Source organism: Pterocles gutturalis, unplaced genomic scaffold, assembly GCF_000699245.1.
Source record: "Pterocles gutturalis isolate BGI_N339 unplaced genomic scaffold, ASM69924v1 scaffold3497, whole genome shotgun sequence".
Classification (NCBI taxonomy): domain Eukaryota; kingdom Metazoa; phylum Chordata; class Aves; order Pterocliformes; family Pteroclidae; genus Pterocles; species Pterocles gutturalis.
The window spans coordinates 825-22047 of NW_010112430.1; the positions used below are offsets into that span (position 1 = coordinate 825).

General features: G+C 37.3%; 1 protein-coding gene across 1 annotated transcript; it reads left to right on the plus strand.

The window, feature by feature from the left end:
* Positions 1 to 1182: 1182 nt before the first annotated feature.
* LOC104460349 (chromosome unknown open reading frame, human C18orf42) lies at positions 1183 to 14881 on the plus strand. The gene is made up of 2 exons (XM_010074029.1): positions 1183 to 1291; positions 14691 to 14881. Exons 1-2 carry the CDS (start codon positions 1183 to 1185, stop codon positions 14879 to 14881), a joined length of 300 nt encoding a protein of 99 aa, XP_010072331.1.
* Positions 14882 to 21223: the final 6342 nt, after the last annotated feature.

The following is a 21223-nucleotide window of genomic DNA, read 5'->3' on the forward strand; positions in this document are numbered from 1 at the left end:
CAGTAGAAAAGGGAAAGGAAAGGCTGCAACTTGACAACGTGTCACTATTAATACCTTTGCTTTGTAACACTAACAAAAGTTTTAGCTTCCTTTGAAATTCTCTATCCAGTCTGTGAAGGGATAGGAATCTAAAAGCTTTATAGCTTCATTAAAAAAAAAAAAGTCTTGGGGTTGACTTTGCTAACTCAAGAAAGTCTAACTTTTTGAGAAATTAGTATCCTTTTTCAACAATCAGAAGTTCATTTTGTCTCTTTGACTGTCCAGTTGCCATTTAATTTTATACTTTCCCATATATTGTGTTCTGAAATTGGGACCAAGTTGTTTATCTTAATAGAATCAGCCTCTATTTTTTGTAGTACACCTTTGAGTATTAGTGGCTCTTTTCTGAACTCCTTTTATCTGATAGACTATCGCCATTAACTGTACTAATTTTTTAAATACACCATGGGACTGGAATACTGCAGGAAGAGATTACCTGTAAAATACTGAAAACATACTTATTTTCCCCAAAGGCTGACAGTGAACAAACCTCAAATCTCATTAATAACTGCATGAGTTGTTCTTTTCACAACTCTAATCCATAAAGAAAAAAAAAATCTGTCTAATTCAGTCTTCTATAGTAATCTTTCTTCAGTCTGCTTTAACTCTAAGAAAAGCCCACGGTTTCCTTGCAAAGATTGCTGTAATACACAGAGGATAACTAAGTAGGAGTCTGTAAGAGATGATCTAGTGGAAGGTGTCCCTACCAATAGCAGGAGGGTTGGAAATAGATCTTTAAGGTCCCTTCCAATCCAAACCATTCTGTGATAAAGCAATCAGAGGGGCTTGACAAAGCCCGGTTAGATTGCATTTTTTTATTGCTTTCCTTCATTGTAAATCAGCCCTGCCATGGCATTATCTCTTCTCCAGATATGTTAAAAAAAAAAAAAACAAAAACAAAACCAAAAACCTGGGTTTTGTACATCTTTACTATCTTCACAGTACTAAAGGCCATATGTTATAGAGTACTATAAGTTTACTAAAAAATTGAGTTTCATTTCCTGAGTCAGCTTTCTGATTTATCTCATTGTGATGAATGACCTTATTTTCCGTTTCTTTTATTTGTTGGGGGTTGGGGAGGAGGAAGAAAAAGATTTGTCTAACTATAAAGGGTTAGGGTCAGAATGATAAACATCTTCCAGGATGGCGGTGGAAAAAAGAAAAGAAAACAGCAGCAACCAAAAAGAAACTCTCTTCCAGAAAAAGAATGGGACTTGTTTATCCGAAGACAAAGATAAGATTTTGCATATAAGTACGGTGATAATCTCTTCCTTAAGGTAGTGGTGATGTTATTGGAGAATACTGAATTAACATGCTACGTTTATAAACTGTTAAGTAGAAGAAGATTACCAAGTTTGTTTTTAAAAGATGAAGCCAACTGACTATTGACTGAATAGATACTTTCCTGTTAAGCTTCATCTGTTTTCTCTAAATCTTGCAACCAACTACTATGTAAAAATCCCCCTGACACCTCCCAGCAAAACCACACAGAACAACACACTCCCCCTCCCCAATGGGCCTGGATATTACTGAGCTAGATATGTCAAATTTGTTGCAAAAAGGCCAGTATTTATCTTCAGAACTGGACTTTTGGGGTCATTCTAGGCAGTATGTTGCTATTTACAGATATGCAAAAAGCTGCTGTTCATATGTGATCTTTCTTCATACCCAGTTTTAATTAACTTTGAGTTGGTTTCAGAAAAAGGAAGTGAGAAAACTAGTATATAGGAAATGCAATGCGAACTCTGTGAGATGTCTGGGAGTTCCTGGTGCCTGAAGGATTTGCACATGATGTGCTACCCTTACAATAGGAGAGGACCCATATGATGGAAATGCAAACAAAGTACATATTACAAAGTTTAGTTTCTTTACTTTTCCTGAATTGGACTTCTTTAGGCAGCCTGAGAAGTAGACAAAAAAGTGTTCCTGATCATCAGATGCAAGGATGGAGGTATGCATGGGACTGCAGTAGAAAAGCATGACATCTCAAGGTTTTGGATTAGATCAAAAAGCAAAGAGAAGTCATCATTGGTGAACTGACAGATTTTCGTAGGAGACTTCAGAAGATGGTGTATTCCAGAATTTTAAAAACAAATCAGTGCCAAATTAGCTTATAAAAGATTGATAACTGTAAATACTTCCAAAGATTAAATATCTGTCCTTGTAAAGTAAGGAATGAAGAGTTACTAAAAGATTTATTTGTTAGGAAGCATCAGCAAAACCTACAGAATACAGCAAGCTTTCTTCTGGTTACCACATCATTAGTTTACTAAAGGAGTGATCACTTCCAGTATTAGGTTATCTGATCAATAATAATCTTATTTAGTTTTTTAATTAACTCATAAAATTTAACAATAACTTTAAATGTTGCTAATCAATATCATACTACCTCTTTGCAAATTGCAAAGTGACAGTGGGCATATTCCATGCTTATTTTCAGACCTAAAACTTTTTCAAGTGGAAAGGTAAAATAAAATTTAAAATAATACTGTTTACTTCTGATGTGCCTGAACAAGAGGTGGATACAGAGGTGTTTTTCATGCTCCAAGGATTTTTTTTCTGATGCTGTTTTGCACATGAGTCACTCAAACACTTATGTCTCAGACCTTTGCCCTTATGTGTTTGTACTGATACAGCACAAAGCTGGCCTGCAGTTTTAAAACTAGCTTGGGAATAACGTTAGAAGCCTATTAAGGGTACTTGAGCTACCTAATGAGTTTTCTAAGCAACTCTTGCTAGATTATAATTTCAATTCTTATTTTAGTATATTTTGAGAATTTTGCTCTATAATGTAAGACTGTAAAAAATTACCAGTTTCAGAGTCCCATTATTACAGGCCATCGCTGTTTCACTCAGTCAGTACTGTACAGAGCTGTGTTTGCTTGAATAGGAATTTGTATTTTTGGGCAAATAATATCTTTTAGAAATGAATCCGTTTTGATCTGAATACATCAAGAAAGATTGCAACATTTACATTGACAGCTTGTTTCAGTGCCTGAACACTCTCCTCCTTTAAGCTTGTATCTACTTTGAATTGTGTGATTTCATCTTTCAGGTGAATCTTGTTGTTCTTCAGTGTAATCTGAAGAATTCCCTCTTGACATTTTCTCCACAACTAGGAACACACAGGCTTTACTTGTGACCCTGCAATCCCAAAAGAAGGAGGAGGTAGAACTCATTTTTGTATCAATATTTTTATGGGAAAAAGATGTGTGAAAATACTGAAAGTTTAAAGATAGACATTAGAGAAGTCAGAATATTCACTGCTCAGCACCTTTGTCTTACGATAGCCTTACCAATAGCATTTCAACTAGCTTTTCAGCAGCACAGCTGTTCTTAACATTTTTAAGCTAGGAACAGTATAGCAGACTTGCATAATGATACTGAAGATCAGAAGCGCATCCTGTACCAAACACTTTAGGAATCTCATTAAACTGCAATTGAAGACATAGCAGCTGCACACTGAAACAGATGTGCTTACTTGTCAGAATAGTCCTGATCTTCTCTAGTGGAAAAGCTTGGAAAGCAACAAACCTGTTGTGCTGTGGGATGTGAAGACATGAAATTTCTTTATAGCCTTTTTATTTTTTTTATTATAGAGTTACAGGTACAGTGGAGAACCCTGTCTGTAATGGACACATCAAGACAGTCTGGGAGACCTGTTAATGAATGGGAAAACTACTACTTTTACTTTTCCGAAGATAACCTGTTGTGCGCTATCTCCAGTGTTTGCACTGAGTGCGGTACTCTAGCGCTCTCGGTTATGAAGTGCCTTTCACCCATGAGAACAATTGTAATAGACAGGGCACAGTCCTTGTCCCTGTTAACTGCTGTGCTACATTCTGATAATGCTTTAAGTTCTGCACTGCCAACCACTCGCCCCAATATAAGATGTAATAGTATATTCATATAGGATTCTTTCTCATGAGCTTAGTGTTGGCAAAGACCATGTCATGGACATAATTCGGCAGTTACTGGCAAGAGTATTTTGAAGACCTCATGGAGTCTGGTGTAATGGTTTTCTTCTCCAGACATTGATGGCTGGTATGAGTATGCAGGCCCATTGCCCCCCAGAAATATCTGACTTGAATGTGTTTGCAGGTAAGAGCTCACGACAGTATTTCAAAGTGTTTCCCAGCTGGCAAGAAGAAATAATACAAGAGGAAATTTCTTGTTCTTTTTTTGCTGAGGAAAAATTGTTTCTTCTGCTGACCTCTCCCCAATGACACATTGGTCTTTCCCCTGCTGTGAAACTCCACTAGCAGATGTCATTAGTGAGGTGAAAGAAAGTTATTTCATAGATATTCAGAAATGTGATTAAATTATCAAGCTTAAAAGGTAGTCCACAGTCCTACGTGCAATATTTCTGTAAAGTATGAATCAACATACTGTTAAAAACTGGCACAGAACTTACTTTTTAAAATTACTTTTAACAGAACTGAAGGCTTAAACAAGTGAGGCTGGCATCTTTCACTTGCATGTCACTGAATTGAATCCTATGCAAGTTAGCAATGAAAAGAATTCTGTCTTCACAATAGCCGCTCAGTGGCTTATATTGAAGGAGTTCATAGTTTGGGGATGGTGGTAATAATTGATACAGTCGTTATTAACATCTCTACTAACCCTGTGTGTGGGCTCCATGTATTGAGCAGGAAAGTCAAACGCTGAATGTAGCTACACTGACCTCTAAAGTTTGTCCCTCCAAATCATTATTCTTCTAGATGAATTGCTCTGTTGTACTGGTTATAGACATAAATAATATGATTCCAACCTTGCAATCTTTATCATGACAATGGAAATTAAATGTGTGTACTGTAAAACACTGATTTATTCCCGTACTTTCAATCTTGTCTATTAAGAATTTTATTAAGGACACAATCTGTTATATTAAGTTTACAAATACTAAGTTAAGCAAAAATTCTTTGCAAGCAATGTATTAATAATTTCTTTATAGGTTTTCTGTCTGAGTACTGGTTACGCATTTGTAGCGTGTTCTTTCCTTAATAATTTGCAAGCTCCTACAGAACAAGATTTATTGTTTTTTAAGGGATTGCAATTGGAGCAGAATATTTACTGATGTTAGCAGAGAAGAAAATCTGACCTGAATAGCCATAAAATGCTTCAGGTTCCTGTAGAATGCCTTGCCAGGGAAGTCAAGGTAGGTGAGCTCTGTGCTGCTGTCATCTGACCCTGTAAATGCCTGTAGTCATGTTATCAGAAGATGCTGTCTTCCTTCTTCAAGAGAGTCTGAAATTTTCTGCCTGAAGAAGTAAATTGAGCCATGTTCTAGTCAGATATTTCTCTAATGGTAAGGCAAATATAATCTCCTGTGGATTACTTACATTTACTTCACTTTGTAGTATGCATATTTGATATAATGACACTGCATTTTCTGCCTTTGATCAGTGAATCCACTCACCATTTGTCAGTATGGAGGGCCTGCATATCTGTTACCACTGCTGTTAAATACTCAAAGATTGACATTACTTTTAGTCTTGAAGTTTTCTTAATAGAGCAGAAAATATTTCTCTGGGAAGTCAGAGAATTAGCTCCAAGAAGGGAAAACAGCATATCATGTCATCCTGTTGCAAACAGGGATTCCGTCAAAATTACAGCTATGAAAAAAACCCCTGTTTTTTACTCTTTCAAGGTGCACTTTAAATTTATAAATCTTTCATTCACTTTCTCTTGTGAGTTTGTGCACATACATGCATATATATGTATATACACAAAATCTAAGCCTCAATTACTAATAGCCTTATGTACAGCTCTCAAACTCTACTCACATTCTTAAATAAGCAGGAAAGTTTTTCTATACTGTTTTATGCACGTGCAAGTTTGGGGTTTTGTGTGCCTTTTTAATGATAAGGAAGGGCTCTGCTTCAGCTGAGGCTTAACTAAACAATTTCTGAAATTAAGACTCTGAACTGGTATAAATAGAAACACATCTAAAATGCAGCAGGATGTTTTCACTGCTTTATTGGCTTTTGACGGGTGATATATGCTCTTCCCTAATTTCTTCACTTTTCAAAAAACATTACATTCAGATATTGCAAATTTTAATTAACCTGTACATAGTTCTTGATGACCAAAAAACACAAAGCATTGCAGAAATATAAACACAACAGCTAGCAAAACAAACCTTTAGTAGTGGAATATGCCTCCATTTAAAACTTTCCTTTCACTTATGCTATACAGTGGTGTATACGAAAAGCCTTCTAGCACCTAGCAAACCTGTGTATTTCAGTGGGAATTTATGCAAGCCCACCAATGAGCTTTTTGGTACAGATTCAGAAGGCCTAAATGTTATCCAGCTTTCTGTGCCTAATGTTTTCTTTTTGGCTAGGAATCTCTGGGCACCTAAGCAGTAGAAAATAGAAGGCATAGGGAGTTAGATGACGTATGGGTCATCTGTATCTGTGCCATTGGACCTCTCCCTCCATGGGAGAAACACAGCATTTTATGCAGAGAGATTTCTTATTTCAGAATTTAAAGTGTGTTCCTTAAAATAAAATTAGACAGATGAAGAGAATTTAAGTTTTTCAATAACTTTGGAGCAGCTGACCCCAAATGCTCTTTAGGAAGTATCTTATTTTAATATACTGAAGTCTAGCCTAGGAGTTAAAACCACTACTAAGTTAGTGTTAGTTTACAGTACTCGATCCAGAAATTTTCCTTCTGGGACCAAAAGCTGAGTATCACGTTTATGGGTGTGGCAGAATTATCAGTGACTACTGCTTTGAACTACATCCAGTCTTCAAAGCTGAAAATATATAGTCCTTAAAGACTGAATGTATTGCTATATGTGAAAATACCTAGAGAATGTATAGATTGAAGCATATAATCTCTTTTTAGTTAATCTTATTAAAGTATGTCAAGAAATCTTACTAAAACATGTTGAGAAAATGCTTGAGAATAGATAATGTGCCTGTAGACCCCAACAACCTCTTAATCTAAAAAACTCTGGAAGCTTCATTTTGGCTGGTGTATTTCAAATAGTACAAAATAACTCACTGGAGTCTCTAAAAAGATAACTTTTATACAGCAAACAAACCAAACAGACTTGAAGATATTACTTTATTTTAAGAAAGAGCAAAACTCAGTGGAAAAAAAATACAAAACTCCATTTAGATACAGCTAATGTCTGGATAAAAAAGATACAATGAAGTATTACTCTGGAGAGATTATTATGTCCTTTGAGACAGTTTATCTGCATTTCTGCTCTTCTCCTTCACCCTTCCATTCCTCCTGGATCTGTGTTCTGAGCAGGGTTGTTCCTGCTTCATTCTTCCAATTTGCTTTGAAGAGCAAAGTAGTCTGTGCTGTCCCCCTTCCTGATACAGTTCCTCTTCCGTGCTGGTTGCACAGAAGCACTTAAGGAGTGGGGTTAGGGCAGAAAATATAACAGAAGTGAGCTGTGACTTTTCTAGTGAAAGTGTGTCTTAAAATCCCCTGCACACCGCAGGCTAGGGAATTGGAAAAATATGGCAATCCTATGTGAAAGTACCTTTAGCATTTCTAGTATGTTCAGTGTCCTCCCTTCTTCCTCAAGGAATCAGGGCAATGGAGTATTACCCTCAGATAGTTGACAGCTATCAGTCAGGACCTCACAAGGCTTCATTTTAGAGCATGAGAAACAGAACTGGACAGAATTAACTCTAATGCAGTTAAGAATACATTTCTTGTTTAGTTTGTTTAAGATTAAATTTACAGCTTCATTGTGGGACCTTTTCATGAGGTGTCTGAACAGGCATCATTACTGACATTGAGACAAATCAGGTCTCTAATCCTGTAAATAGCTTGATGACACTCATGCATGAAGTTGGGTTTGTGCACATGCGTTGGAAAGCCTTCAGCCCTGGCTGACTGCCGTGTTCATTCATTCTGGATGTAATTAACATGACTCATCAACATTTCCTGATTATGAATGCTGTGAAGCCTCATTTTATATCTCTTCTTCAAATTAAGCTTCTAGTTCTGAAGTCCTAGCACCAACCTATAAAGCAAATCCAAGAATATTTTTTTTACCATTTCAATTCACAGGTTACAAAATATTCGCCAGAAGAAGGTCATCTGTAACTTCCGTGCTGTGGCTGGCAAGTTGGAGAGATATGTCACTGCCTAATGCCAATGTGAGGTTAAGGAACTGAACTTTTTTCTTGTAGTAGAAAATATCAATACTGATGCAAAGAATGTTACTGTTAATTACTACAACATATACATGTACATTATGTTGTTATGAACTTGCCAGGTTCTTTAATTTTTTGAAAGATCTGCAGCTTATAAACACAATTTAGGTAATATCCTGCAACTTTGTTCCATAAATAGAGCTCCAATGCATCCATACTGAACCTTCTGATGATGTCCTGTTGTCACAGTGTTGCTTACTTATACTTCCATTCCATTTAAAAATTTCATTAGTACTCTTGGCTAGATTATAAAACTTACACTAGAAATTCTCAATAGAATTGAAATAGATTAACCAGTGAACAGCATTTTAGTTGGATTATTATTTCATTAATAATGGAAAAATATTAATTCTAATGTTGCAATGCTGCAGAAAATAGTATAATGGCTATCTATTACAATCCAAAGCAATATATTGATAAAACAAACAGTAGAATTTCTGGTTAAAGGACATACCTGCATGATCTCATATAAAAATGAAGAAATAATACTTGCTTCATGGCTCTTTCAGCTTCAGAAATTTTGCATAAATTAAAATTGTAGCTAATGGAAATACATTTTGGGTAATTGCGAGTTCTAAATTGCTCAGAAGCTTGCTTAAAGGAGTGTGATTTTTTACTGTTAGTTTTAGAAATGGTTAAGCTCAAAGCTGTTTACACAAACAAAATTTATTTTTTTTTCCAGAAGAACAACTTTAGTGGTATTCATTTGCTGGAATTAAACTGCATTTGTTATTCCTGTGAAGCCGAACATAAACTTTTGACCTCTGAATGCATGGCCCTTGAGATCCATGGAACCTGTCGTATAAGCTAAGCTGCTCTCTTCAAATGCAATGTTCCTGTTGTGTCTCAAGAAAGAATGAGACCTAACCTGCAGGAAGACGTGATGAGCTGCATAAATGTCACATGCTCTGAGAAAAGTTAAATTAAAATTAAATTCATTGGTTTTCTCCTGGGAAAAGCAGTAACCTCATACAGATTAAAGAAGCAAAAGTGACAGCTGAGGGACAGTAGAAGTTTCCTGAGACTGAATGTACATTCATGGTCAGGCATGCTCATGCATGACTAATGTCTTCTCAAAAAGTACAGGATAAATTATTTCTAGTCCATGTCCTCCGGGAGCCCGAAGTTCCTTCCTACCACAGCTCATTCACCATCTAGCCCTTATTCTCTTTCCATGTGAGGAGTGTTGCTTCTGTTTCCTTCTAAATCACTGACTCTGCACCCACTGAAAGCTGTCTCATTCCCCCACAGTTCATTACGAGCATTAATGGATCTGAGGTGGACTTGCATCTTTGCAAGAGCAAGGTCGTGCCTTTGGTAGCTGGCTTCATTATAGTATTCCAAACAAACCTGTGAAAATATATGGTACGGAACTTCACTGCTGAGTCAAACAAATGACCTGCTGTTACTTAGTAGGAGTGTTTATAAAGTGTATTAAATTTAACTTGTTGCAAGCTGAAAGGGAAAAGACACAGGAGATATCAAAAGAAAGTGCAGGAGACTACATTGATTGTGGGTTAGAAAGGAAGTGACTCCAGATGCTTTGAAGAAAGGAAAGTGTGTAAATGAGAGAAGGTCCATGTGCAACCAGAGTGAAGTTCTTCATATTTAATCTCTGACAAATGCTCTTTCTCTGTAGCTATCATTTTCCATGTATGCTTTTCTGCGCATAGTCCAGAGTCTCCCACACAGGATGTTCTTGGACTTAAACTAATATTAGTTCTAGTAATTCAAATGAATACTTGGAGTCTGATTCAAATGCCTTTATTCTTTTTTTCCAAATTGCTAACATATTTTCCTTCATGGGGAACATCTTCAAGCAAGGCAAGGGAATTTCGAGGTACAGATATATGGCATTTGCTTTAGATGAGAGTGGAATACGTGTCTGATTCCTGCAGTCAGTCCAAGATTTTGAGGTTTTTTGAATCTCTCAAACTATACTTTAGATTGCAGAACCAGGCTGGAGTCTGCAAATTCTTTTTCGTCTGCTTTGTTAGTTGGCATAAAACTTACCAAGTGAAAGATAAGGTAATAAAAACATGCTAAAGAGACTTTGTAATGTCTTAATGATAAAATTGCTACCTTGCATTTAGCATCACTTAACCTGGATTTTCAGTTCTCTATTTACAGAATTAGGGTGCTGACTTCCTGTAAAAGTCAGGTGAGCATTTAAAGACTAAGTAAAAAAGATTTTCTGATATCAGGAGGACAAAAGTAGCCATTAGACAAGGATAACTAGTAGGCAGAATGCTGTTTCTACTATCCTGCAAGTTTTTCCCAGCACGTACTTCAAGTGACCTTTTGTCATGGAACTTTTATGGAACTAGTTATTATTCAAATCTTTAAAAAATCATAGATAAAAATTAATTGTATCTTGTCAACCTAGTAACCCTTATTTTGACTAGCTAAACACCAAATTCTTAGACAAAAGGAGCAATATCTATGTTTTACTTAGTTGAAAATATGCTGTTCTTAAAATGCCGGATTAATTGTGTAGGCACTCACATTTCTGCCTTTTTATGTCCACAGCAGTCTGTATTTCAGCAAGGTGGAGCAGTTTGATAGATATGTTCCAGCTCAGCCCCTTTGGGATCCTTGCATGAGTCATCTCTGCTTTCCTTAGTCAATCTCTCTCTCCTTGCTCAGAGTAAGTCCAGCATATTAATAAATGAGCTTCTCAGAAAACAGCTTTGTGCTATCTGCTCTCCCTGAAATAAATAATTAGAAGAGGATGTGGTGGGGATAGTCTTCTAGAGACTGCTGTTTACTTCTTCAGGAAGTGGAAAAGTTGGGGTTTATGGCAGCCCCACCAGCTAGGGATCAAAGGATCACAGAAGGCTTGAGGTTGGAAGGGACTTCTGGAGGTCATCTTGTCCAACTCCCTGTTCAAGCACGGTCACAAAGAACCATTTGCCCAGGGTCATGTCCAGATGGACACACACAGGGGATCTGGACGTTTGTGTCAGACTGCTCGATGTGTCTGGGTCCTGACTGGTGGTCCAGCTCCTACACGTAATGGTCCCAGCGCAGGCTCAGACCTCTACATTATGTCAGATATCCCCCTCAGAAAGGGCTATTATTTTCACTGTTGCTTTCAGTGTCACTATAAGCTGCCAATGGTCTCATTGGTGACATCACCCCAGTGCAATGTCTTTGACTCTCTCCGTGTCCAAAGCCACTTAGCTGTTAATAACTGGGTTACTATCACCACAGCTGTGTTATACAGATGTAAAATTGCTAAGAGTTTGTTTGTGCGACCTTTTTTCCTTTCTGTCCATGCCTAAACCATCAGAGACAGGGCAGAAGTAATCCAGAGGCTTTGGGTTCTCTGGTCTCAGTTTGTTTTCCCAGCAAATAAAAGTATCATCTACTGAGTTAGAGCAGGGCAGAGGTCTCACTTATCTGAGTGGTTCTTTTCAGGTAGGCTTTGCTACATGATAAACAACTGAAAAACTCAGGTAGAAATTCACTGGATATCTGTCCTTTTTTTGCAACTGTTACTGTGGATGACCTTCCTAATGTAAAAACATTTGAAGTTCAGATTTTGTAGATTAAGTAGCAAGAACCAAATAAATAATGAAGCATCCCTAAGGAAAGAAAACCAAGTAGTTTTCAACAGCAACATGCTTAATGACAGGATGTTTTAACAGTAAGTTCTGGGTTGTTTTGTTTCTAGTTTTTCATGACTATAGGGTTGGCAAATTTTTTCACATTTCATGTAACCTCATAGCCTATTCCAAAATACTCATCTGTATTTACGTTTCCATGTTTATCCATACTTTTGTTAACATAGTATCTTTTGAACACCAGCTGAGTTGGCAGATCTTTTTCAGCCCAGCAAGAAGACTAATTCATCGTGTAATAAAAAGTGAGTTCATATTTGAGTAACAGAGAAATATCTGTACTTTACTGTTAAGTAACATTGAATTTTATCCAAATAACACTGTTTCAAGTGCTGAGGAGTGGAATAAACTGAATCAGGGAAGGTGATTGTGCCAAGAATTCAAGTGATTCCATTCAGTCTCCTTTTCCAGCTTAAAATATGCTTTCTAAGTTTTCATGGTTTTAACCTCTTAATTGTAGACAAAATTTATCATCTCAGTACAATTGCAGGGGTTTTTTTTACATTATTCAATTTCAACAGAATTAAACCACATTTGTATTTTACTTTGAGTCAAAACGTGTAATATGAACATGATAGAAGAATGTATACTTTTTGAAGTCCTTTCAGATAAATATTGGAGATAATGAATTATTTCTTTCTCACATAGTAAGGTTTGATCATTTTGCTGGTGATTGGTTTGTACTCACAAATCGTAGAATCACAGAGTGTCTTGGGTTCGAAGGGACTGTTAAAGATCATCTAGTCCAGCCCTACTGCCATGGGCAGAGACATCTTTCACTAGATCAAGTTGCTCAAAGCCCCATCCAACCTGATTTAGAATACTTCCAATTATGGGGCATCCACAACTTCTCTGGGTAACCTGTTCCAGGGTCTCACCACCCTCATTGTAGAAAATGTCTTCCTTATGTCCAATCTAAATATACCCTCTTTCTCTTTAAAACCATTGCCCCTTATCCAGTCGCTACAGGTCTTGGTAAAAAGTCTCTCTCCGTCTTTCTTATAAGCCCGCTTTAAAGGATTGAAAGGCCACAATGAGATGTCCCCAGAGGCTTCTGTTGTCCAGGCTGAACTATGATAACTCCCTCAGCCCTACTTGATAGGAGAGGCATTCCAGCCCTCTGACCACTTTAATGTCCCTCTTCTGCACCTGCTCTAACAGGTCCATATCTTTCTTGTGCTGGGGACTCCAGAGCTGACTGCAATAATCCAGGTGGGGTCTCACAAGAGCAGAGGAGGGGAGGAGAATCACTTCCCTTGACCTGCTGGTCCCATGTCTTTTTGTGCAGCCCAGGATATGATTAGCTTTCTGGGCTGCGAGTGCACATTGCCAGGTCATATTCAGCTTTTCAACCACCAGTACCCCTGAGTCCTTCTCCGCAGGGCTGCTCTCAATCCATACATCCTCCAGTCAGTACTGACGTTGGTGATTGCTTTGACCCAGTTACCAAACCTTGCACTTGGCCTTGTTGAACTTCTTGAGGTTCGCATGGGCCCACTCCTTAAGCTTGTCAAGGTCCTTTTAGATGACATCCCTTCCCTCAAGGGTATCAGATCTTTGTAGTGTCTTCCCTAAAGTAAACATTTGATTCTACTTTTTGTCTATATTTTAAATTTTCTTGCAAAAAATTTTTAAAGAGCATTGGGAATTTCTCACAACTCCAGATGTGGAATTCTCGTAAAAGCAGTTGACCTTTAATTCACTGTTTTACTTCTCTCAAGAAATAATTCTTAATATATGGCTTCAAAACAGACAGTAAAATACAAATCCCATTTAAGGAAATACTTAAATCCAACAGAATCAATTAAGAAAGAACTGAGAAGAGTATCTTAAAAAACTTTAAAACCAAATCTGGTGATGCAAATAAGCACCTAGCCTAAGCATTTCAATTATCAACCAAGTCTACCTTTTCCTAAATTCCAATAAGTGTATGTTACCTTAATTCAGAATTATTTTTTTTATGTCAAGATCAACTTTGAACGTTATGCAGCATTCTTTATTGTCCTGCCAAATCGTCGTTTGTGTTAGGAGTCATAATACTTCCAAAAGAGAAACATCTTAACATAAATGACGCTTCTTTATTATCAAATGTCAGTAGTCACACTAGATTACTTTGTTCTTCTCCAGATTTTAGCACTTTATCAAAACAAGAAAGTGCCACATAAGAAATATGTATTTGTTAAGTTTCTCTAGATGATGGGGGTTTTCTGTTTTGTCTATAGAAATCTGAGCATTTTTTAATGCTTTGCAAATATTTTTGCAAATGTAGCTAAGGATTAATAAACTGACACTTTACAAAATTTTGTACCTTGAAGTCCATTGGAATTTGATGCATGAGGGCTTTTAATCTGAAGTAAAAGTGAACAGAAATGTTAATGAAACAGCCTTTTCTCTGTACGATGGTGAGGGACTACATATCAGGCTTGCAAAATGAAGTCCAATTCCCCATCCAGAAGCACAGCTCAAGTCAAAAAGGATGTGATTCAGAGCTGGATGAGAAAAAAACTCCTTCCCTCTCCTGCTGCAAAATGCAGCTGTGCTTGTTTCAGCTGTGAAGCCCCAGCTGTCCCTGGGGCTAGGGAGCAGGTAACTGAGCTGGATGACTCCAAGTGCTCCACTTCATTCAGTCCTATAGCACTCAGCACACAGAGGCACTTTCCACCCTACTTCAACATTTTCTGTATTAGCAAGTTTCCTATAAAATAAACTGTTCCCAAGCACTCTGTAGGGTGGGTTGTTGGTTTTTTTATCATTATTTTCTCCCCTTTTCAATCCTTCAAGTCTTCATGGAGCATACACAAATGCTTAGTTCCCTTTACATCGTTGTTTGGTTCCACAGGTGAGAAGCCAGGGACGGAGCAAGATGAAGTGAAGCTCCAGAACGCCAGCAAGCAGATTGTGCAGACTGCTATCCTCCGAGCAGTACAGCAAGTTTCCCAAGAGAGCCAGCAAAAGGAGAAGCGGACAAGCAGCAGTACAAGCCTCCAGCTAGAAAGAGGAAAGTTAACTAAGAAGCATGAAAAGAAGTAAAGTGGGCTGGTTTTTTCAATCCTCCAGTTTTCAGCCTTCTCTTTAGTATCAGCTGTATTGCTAGTGCAATGTTACTGTTGTAAAGCAAACCAAAGTATAATCACACCTAGATATAGGGCAAAGCTGCAATAGTCCTCAGCTGAGAAATATTAAGTGCATTAGATGACTAACTCCATATTTATGCAGTGCCTCTTAACAGAAAAAATAACCATAGCTATAAAAGTAGTTTCAAGCACAAGCTCTTATGATATGGATTTATTCTCAAAAGCTTGTTGCTAGTGCACTTTTATGTAAGTTCTGCGTGCAATGTTTAATTCAGTTCAACTGGATGGACTCTGCTCTTGAGTTATTCGATTCCCTGAAGTTGTCTTCATCAAAAAATAGTTTACTGTTGAGTGTAGCAGAATGCTTTCAGACTGCCTTGGAGCACAAGTTTGTACTTTGCTTTGATTAAACATGGACTATGTGAAATGGCAGTATAAAGTGGATTTGGTAAGTTCCATGAACCGATTTCTTTTTTCATCTTGGAAAAAAACCCAATCCAGTAAGACTGTAGTGACTGTGATCTGTGACTGTCATTGACCTATAATCTATGTCTTTTTTTAAAGAAGTTAAAAGAAGTACTGAAGTTTTAGCCTACTAATTTGAAATACTTCTCTACTTCTGCATAAAAATCACTTGTGCCTCAACTATTCCTTTTAATTTTCTTGATACTGAAAGAAGAACTGATGTGCTGATAAGGAATTCGCCAACTTTTCCTTCAGTTTTGCAAGTTTGCTGGGTCTTGATTTACAGAAGGACTGGAGTGGCTTAAAAAATAAGTGTTTGAATTTATTAATATCTTGAAGGATAGAAATATACTGTGTCTGAATTCTGTCATGGTAGATACTTCTCACTGTCTGAGCATAAAGTGACTACATATTTGCAATTGTTACATAGATTCACCTTAAATAGCACTGCTTTAAGCTGGTAATACAGAACTTATACTTGAACTGCTCTATATAGCTGAAGAAATCCATGATGTTTCTGAAAATCCAAATTAAATATATGTAGCTTTCCCTTTTATGCTCCCTTGTGGTAATGATGATTACATTATTACACATCTGAAATGAACAACAGTATATTTTATTCTAGCAATGGCTTGTAGCTCTGCTTCAACTGAATTCTTGTGCTAATACACTTAGAAATACAGAGAAGCAGATGCACAGAGTCTGCAAAGAAGGAGACAAACTTTTGTAATTGCTTTTATACTCAGTTAGATGATTCTCCAAGAGACTTTTTGGTTTGACTAATTGGCTATTACTTACTGTGTCCTACTGCTTGTGTTAAACAATTTCAGGATTCTTTCTCATGGCCAGAGGATTAGTCATGAATAGCCACACACTGTAATATAAGCCTCTGAAATCTACTTGGTTCAATTTTTTTTTTTAATTTAGCAGCACTGACTCATACTAGATAATGATTTTGCTCAATCTTCTTTCTCTTAAAACATGCAAAGGATTTGACATGATTAAAGTTGTTCTAAATCCTCTAATAATGAAAACTGAATTGGACTGCAAGTACACAGTTGGTTCACCTCTATAGACACTGGGTGAATTTTCCTAGCCAAGCAAACTTTGAAAGGTGGAAGTAGTTGGGTCTTGAGGCATGTGTGTGTTTATAATAATAGTAATTTTTTTTACCATTAGCTTCTTCATCAGTTGACCTTTTGTTGGGACAAAGCTCTTTTCTAAACACTATTTGCATCTTTGCTTTCTGACAGCCCAAGAAAACTGATCATGGGTAAAGGTGCAATTCTGAGGCTGATGGCCAGGCAAGTTTAGTGAATGAGGAAGAGCAAGCCTGTTGGAGAGACTCTGTGGTGCAAAATGGTGTTTGCCACGGATTTGCCTACAGTGCTGTAGGAAGGAGAACTAGAGGACAGCAAAATCACCATTTCTTTGGGATTATTCTACTTCTTTTTAGTGTGTTTTGTCCCCAGAAACTTGCAAGATGTCTTTTTTATATGTTTCTGGTAATTATTCTAACAATCTTTGTGTAGTCTGGAAACTTGTTTGCAGGTCCATTTTTTTTTTTTTAAGTCATCATGTTAGAAAAAGAGTAACTTCAAAAGCCAGTAAATCCAGGGTTTTACCACTACTTCGTGTGAGCCTTTTCCACTCCTCACCCCATTGTGCTCTTCTACAACATCCCTTTAATGTCCTAGCCCTTTTGGACACACTATTACTCAACCATTAAATCATGCTCATTGTTTTCAGTGCTGTCAGAAGTCTAATATCTTGGAGAGAGAAAAAAGGTAGGAAGCCTCACAGAGCCTTGAGGAAGTTTTCTGTGGTTTCCTTCTGAAAAAAAAAAAATACTGTAGCATAAATAATTTTCTCTGAGAGCCAAATAATGCATCTCCTATCTGTAGCACATATCCCTAAATTAAGGCATGCATTTAGTATCTCCTATTGACAAAGGGTGTTCTGCACACCACTTGCATCCAACATATGTAGCTGAGATATGTACTGCATGTGAGAGAACTGCACAAAAGAAAACTTTACCCTTGACTTATCTGCTTACTACATTGTAAAAGCAGGTATTTTTGTTATCTTCACTGACAGATTATATTTTCTGGAGAAAATACAGACTATAGAAATTATTACAGATGTGATGCAGGTCTGATTACAAATAAACTCTTAAAGAAACTCTTAATACCTTACATGTCTCTGGTTTCTCTTGTCAAAAGAAGAAATTTTCTGATTCAGTAAACAATCTCATGAGGCAAGCAATGTGCTCATGACATCTGTAGTAATAAAGGCATTATTCAGCACAGCAATTCATATCTTAATAGTTCAAGACAATAAAAATTATGTGTATATGCATTTAAAATAAACTCACCATCTTTTAGCACTTATCGCAAGTAGAAGGATACACGAACATGTGAAAGTACATTTATCACAACTTTTTTCATGAAGAAGGATCTGGTGTCTCTGGCTATCCTGCACTGTGCTTGCTATGTTTTCATTCAGGTTGATTATTGCAATGTTATTACCATACTTGCACTATTCTTTGTAATGTAATCAAGCAGCAACACCTAAATGGAAATTCACATGTTCACAGCAAGATGTAAGAGATTACTAAATACTACTGTTCATGAAGTTGTTGGTTCTGTGTGGTTACACTGGAAATCTCTGCTTTAAAATACAAAAACTGACTTGGAAACAGACATCTTAATTTTATAATTTCAGAAAAATGAAAGTATTCTGTGATATTATAGTTAAGAGTTGGAAATTCTTGAATATTTATTCAATGGCAAACAATGCATCTGAAAATCTTAATTACAGTCTCTACACGTCATGTCTGATTTTTCTGGTGATGTTTTTGAAGTATCTCAGAATGCAGTATGTCTATGATGGTTAGCATATAAAATAGCTATGTACCTATTATTGATATGACTACCATGCAATGTGCTGTAGTTGACCTTCACATGTGTGCTAATGTAAAATACAGAGACTTTTCCAAAAGAGTTTGATCTAAATTAGGGAAAAAGATAAGAAGAAGTAGAATAAATTCTTGAAAGGATGTGGGATTCACTCTAAGTCTCCTGGTTAACCTCTCAGATCTGAGAAGAAATGAAATTTATGACAACTTGCATATTGGCATAGCCTAATTTCTCTCAAGTGGTTCCTGCAACGTAGGGATTAACTTGTTAAGAGAGTTTGTGGGAGTAAGGGGAAAACTGAGCTGTTGATAATGTTGTCTGTCTCACCTCATGTGCAGTAAGGAGTGAGCAGCAGTACTGATGAAGCCTGGCTTCTAATGGGTGGGTTTTCTTGTGGGTGGCTTTTGGTGCCTCATATAATAATCTCTGGGAGAACCTTTTTCCCTATTTTGCATTTTCCAGAACAAAGGGAATCTCCACAGCCTAATAAGTTTTGAATTTGCACTGTATCCTACCTTTCAAGGGGAGCAGAAGTAAGGTCTCTTTTCTCTGTTTCCATAGCCTCTTTCACAAAATCTGGTGGACACATATGTGCTTTTGTTTTTAAAGACAGCTGTATATTCACTGGATTTAGTCAACATGACTAACAATTTTTTTATTCCTTAAGACTGAATGGATGAGCACACATACTAGCTGTGTTTGGGTGCTTTGGGGAACACCAATAAATAAATACATATTTTAAATGTGTTTGCTTCTAAGCTGTTCTTGACTGCCAGGCAGATTTTCTTTGTTTAATTAACATAAGCAGCTTTTCTTTTTTAATAACTTTTTCTCCAGTGACTTGCTACATGGATTTTGTTATACGAGCTTGCTAGTTTTAATGCTGAAACAACAATAATTCATGTCTAGTTTGGGCTTGATTGTTACCCCTGTGGAATTACACATTACACATTCTGTAGTGGTGTGGGTTTTGTCTTTTCTTTCACTAAAGGTAAGTAACAGCAATAAATAATGTCCTAAAGAATAGGAAGTATGGGGTTGTGTTGTTTTGTGTTTTGTTTTGGTTTTTTTTTTTTACTTCAATTGCCTATAGCAGGAGACTACACAGGTCAGATCATCAGGAATCATTCACATGCATTGTGACAGTAGCTAGGTGTAGAACTTGTACAGAAAGAGAGAAAATTAACTCTTATGCAAGCTGGAAACTGAACCCACCTAAGCTGATTCTAAAACATCCATGTAAGACACTCCTGGTAGCTTTAAGTAAAATGTTCTAGGTGTACTTTCAGAGTTGAAACCCGTTCAGAAACACCAGCTAGTGAAGACTGTAATTGCTTGCCTTGTGATATGAGGTGGAAGATGAATATTACTGCATTGTTTTGAAGACTTAAATGCTGCCTCCTTGTGTCTACATAAGACTTTGAATTGTGTCCCTTGGCAAGGGGACACATTAGCTCCTGCCTTTGGGAGTGAATAGTTGCTGTTCTTTGCACATGTGCATTCATGTGTCCCTGCCTCCAGTTGCTACAGTAGATGCACTTACCAACTATTTGCTTAGTAAACATACCTCCTACTAATGCTGTTTTCCCTCATTTCTTTCGCACAAGACAGCTCATTCTGAAAATCCTCATCTACAAGATGAACTATGAAAGCCATCTTCTTCCAGAACAAGGAGAGTCAATATAATAAATCATATTTGCCTCACTGGTGGGATATTGACCCTTTCCCGCAGGTCATTGTATGTGTTTGTTTCCAAGGAGGACAACTGTGTTGGCCAGTGCTTCTTTGACCTTGCTTGCTGAGGTATTACCCATAAAGCAGTGATCTTTAATATTTCTTTCCAAGGCAAAAACTGTTCCTGGGCAGTGTTCTCTGACTTTGTGACAGTTTGCTAGGTCCAGCTGACTCTAGATTTCCCAAAGACAGCATACCTGGTTTGGTTTTTTTTCCCTACTACAGTAGAAGAGACTTTCAGATATGAATATCTACAGTGGTGAGGATCTGATAGTTTGCTTGGTTTTCCACCAGCTGAAGAAGTTTATATGTGTGCAGTCCAGCAACCCTAAATAAAACATGTTGTCAGACCTTGTAACTCCTCCCATCTTATTTCCCAGACTTAAAGCTATTTTTATACAGCCAGTGTGTTTTACTGAACATTAGACTTCCTACATCTATAGACAGGAAGAAGGAGTCTTGTTGTCCTCTTCTGTTTAGGTCACTGAAACGTGCAGGGAACAACATTTTTGAAAATGACCCTCTCAGTGCTGAGCTACTTTAGTGGCTCTTCTTTTGACCTCATGTTTCTTTATTTTCACATATTGGCTTCCAGACAGCAATTAAATCAAGAGATCCACAGAACAGAAATATTTGAGATACTAAAGGTGCAAGGACCTAGTGTGTCCTTGCATCATCTTCAAGTTTAGAAAAAATCAGCCCCATGCCATGCTTCCCTCTGGTGACTGGGTGAAAGCACCCGAGGCTGCAAATTTCCCTATTACCTCAGCACTTGGGACATTGCGATGCCACCAAGTCAAGAGCTCTGTTTTAGTTTAGGAGGTACACAGACTCTTCCTTATGTTTGCGAAAGATGGCTTCAAAGATCAATGCCTGAGTCAGGTGACAGGTTGCTCATCACTGTGCTCAGAGGAGCTGGATGGATGAAAACAGGTTTGTCTCAAGCCAGGCTCCAAAAAGTGAAAGTTTGCAGAAGGCATTGGGCTTCTGCTTGACCAGGAATATGCTTCCACCAGGTGGAGCAGCTAAACAAGTCCCTCCTTGTGTGGGGTTGTGTTGGTGTTTTGTTTGTTTTTATTTAATTAAAAAAAAAAAATCCCTCAGGTGCTCCATGTTCATTACCAGGCAGGAAAGCACAATACTCTAGCAAACAAGTTTTGAATTCAAGACCAGTCGCCAGG